This window comes from Sceloporus undulatus, chromosome 2, assembly GCF_019175285.1.
Source record: "Sceloporus undulatus isolate JIND9_A2432 ecotype Alabama chromosome 2, SceUnd_v1.1, whole genome shotgun sequence".
Taxonomy (NCBI): Eukaryota; Metazoa; Chordata; class Lepidosauria; order Squamata; family Phrynosomatidae; genus Sceloporus; species Sceloporus undulatus.
The window spans coordinates 285,593,277-285,594,422 of NC_056523.1; the positions used below are offsets into that span (position 1 = coordinate 285,593,277).

Here is a 1,146-nt window from a genome sequence, read left to right on the forward strand (position 1 = left end):
AATACAGGGGGCTTTTCAGATTGTGGGCCAGGTATGGGCGAATAAGGTGCAGAAAAAAACATGGTCCATTTGCAAACACTGCAACTAAAACAAAATTTAAGACCGCGTTTGTTTAAATATCCATTATGATGTGTTTCAGTATTGTTTACAGCAGGGTGTTTGAATATCTGTACATAGCAAGTGCTGTAAAACAAAGGAAGGAATACAGGCAGCTGAATTGTATCCAACTGAGATCAGGGGTCCATCTGACTCTATTACCTATTACCCTTGGCCGATAGCCTGGGATCCTGGGAGCTGAAGTCCGAAATCTCTTATTAAAGGGCGCAGTTTGGGGAAACCACTGCTTTCAAAAGAATATGGCTAATTCATGCTACGCAAACTCTGCACCTCCATTGTGGGTTTTTAACTGTTGGAACTCATTTTGTCAGGGATGAATTAACTCAGTGGGGCCACCGCCAACTGCCATCCCCAGAACCCCACAGCCTCCACAATTGGCAGTTAAAGCGGTGGCAAACCGCTGTGTGGACGCTGACAACCCCACTCTCAAACATCAGAGCTCCTACCTCGCTCCACTTCCGGCTTTTTTAAAAGTATGACGTCACTGCTGGGTTTTTAATTAACCGAAAAACCCGCCCTCTCCCCGCTAGCCCCGCCCACCTCGCTTGCGCCAATCAGGAGCGTCCTTTCCCCTCGTCCAATCAGCGGGCGTCCTGGGGCAGCCGTCGCTCTGTCTCTTCAGAGTCCCGGATGTGTGAGGTGGCTGGCGGCGGTGCGTAACGATGGTAAGCGAGGAGAGGAGCCGGGTTCCCTGTGTTCCTTCTCTTTCAAGCCTGGCCTCCCTTCTTTCTCCCCGCTGCCGCTTCCAAGGCCTGGCCTTGGGCTGGGGTTGGGCTCCTCCCCAGAACGGTTCCCAATCCCAGCACAAGCAGTGCTTCCCGCACTTTGGTCCTTTGGACTTCAGCTCCCACAATTCCTGGCTGTTGGCCGATGTGGCGGGGCTTCTGGGAGTTGAAGTCCAAACACCTGGAAGGCCAAACTTTGGGCATCGCTGGGAACTGATCGCAAAGGAGGGACAAAGCACCGCAAAATGGAGGACATGCCAGGAAAAAGGGAGCCATCAGAGACATAGCCGTGTTAGTCTGTAGA

General features: G+C 51.9%; 1 protein-coding gene across 1 annotated transcript in view; it reads left to right on the forward strand.

The window, feature by feature from the left end:
- Window positions 1-699: 699 nt before the first annotated feature.
- Window positions 700-1,146, forward strand: part of TMEM167A (transmembrane protein 167A) — a 257,207-nt gene continuing 256,760 nt past the window's right edge. Inside the window, exon 1 of the mRNA XM_042450925.1 lies at window positions 700-782. Within this exon, the coding sequence (XP_042306859.1) occupies window positions 780-782 (3 nt within the window). The 5' untranslated portion in view covers window positions 700-779. The remainder of the gene's footprint in view (window positions 783-1,146) is intronic.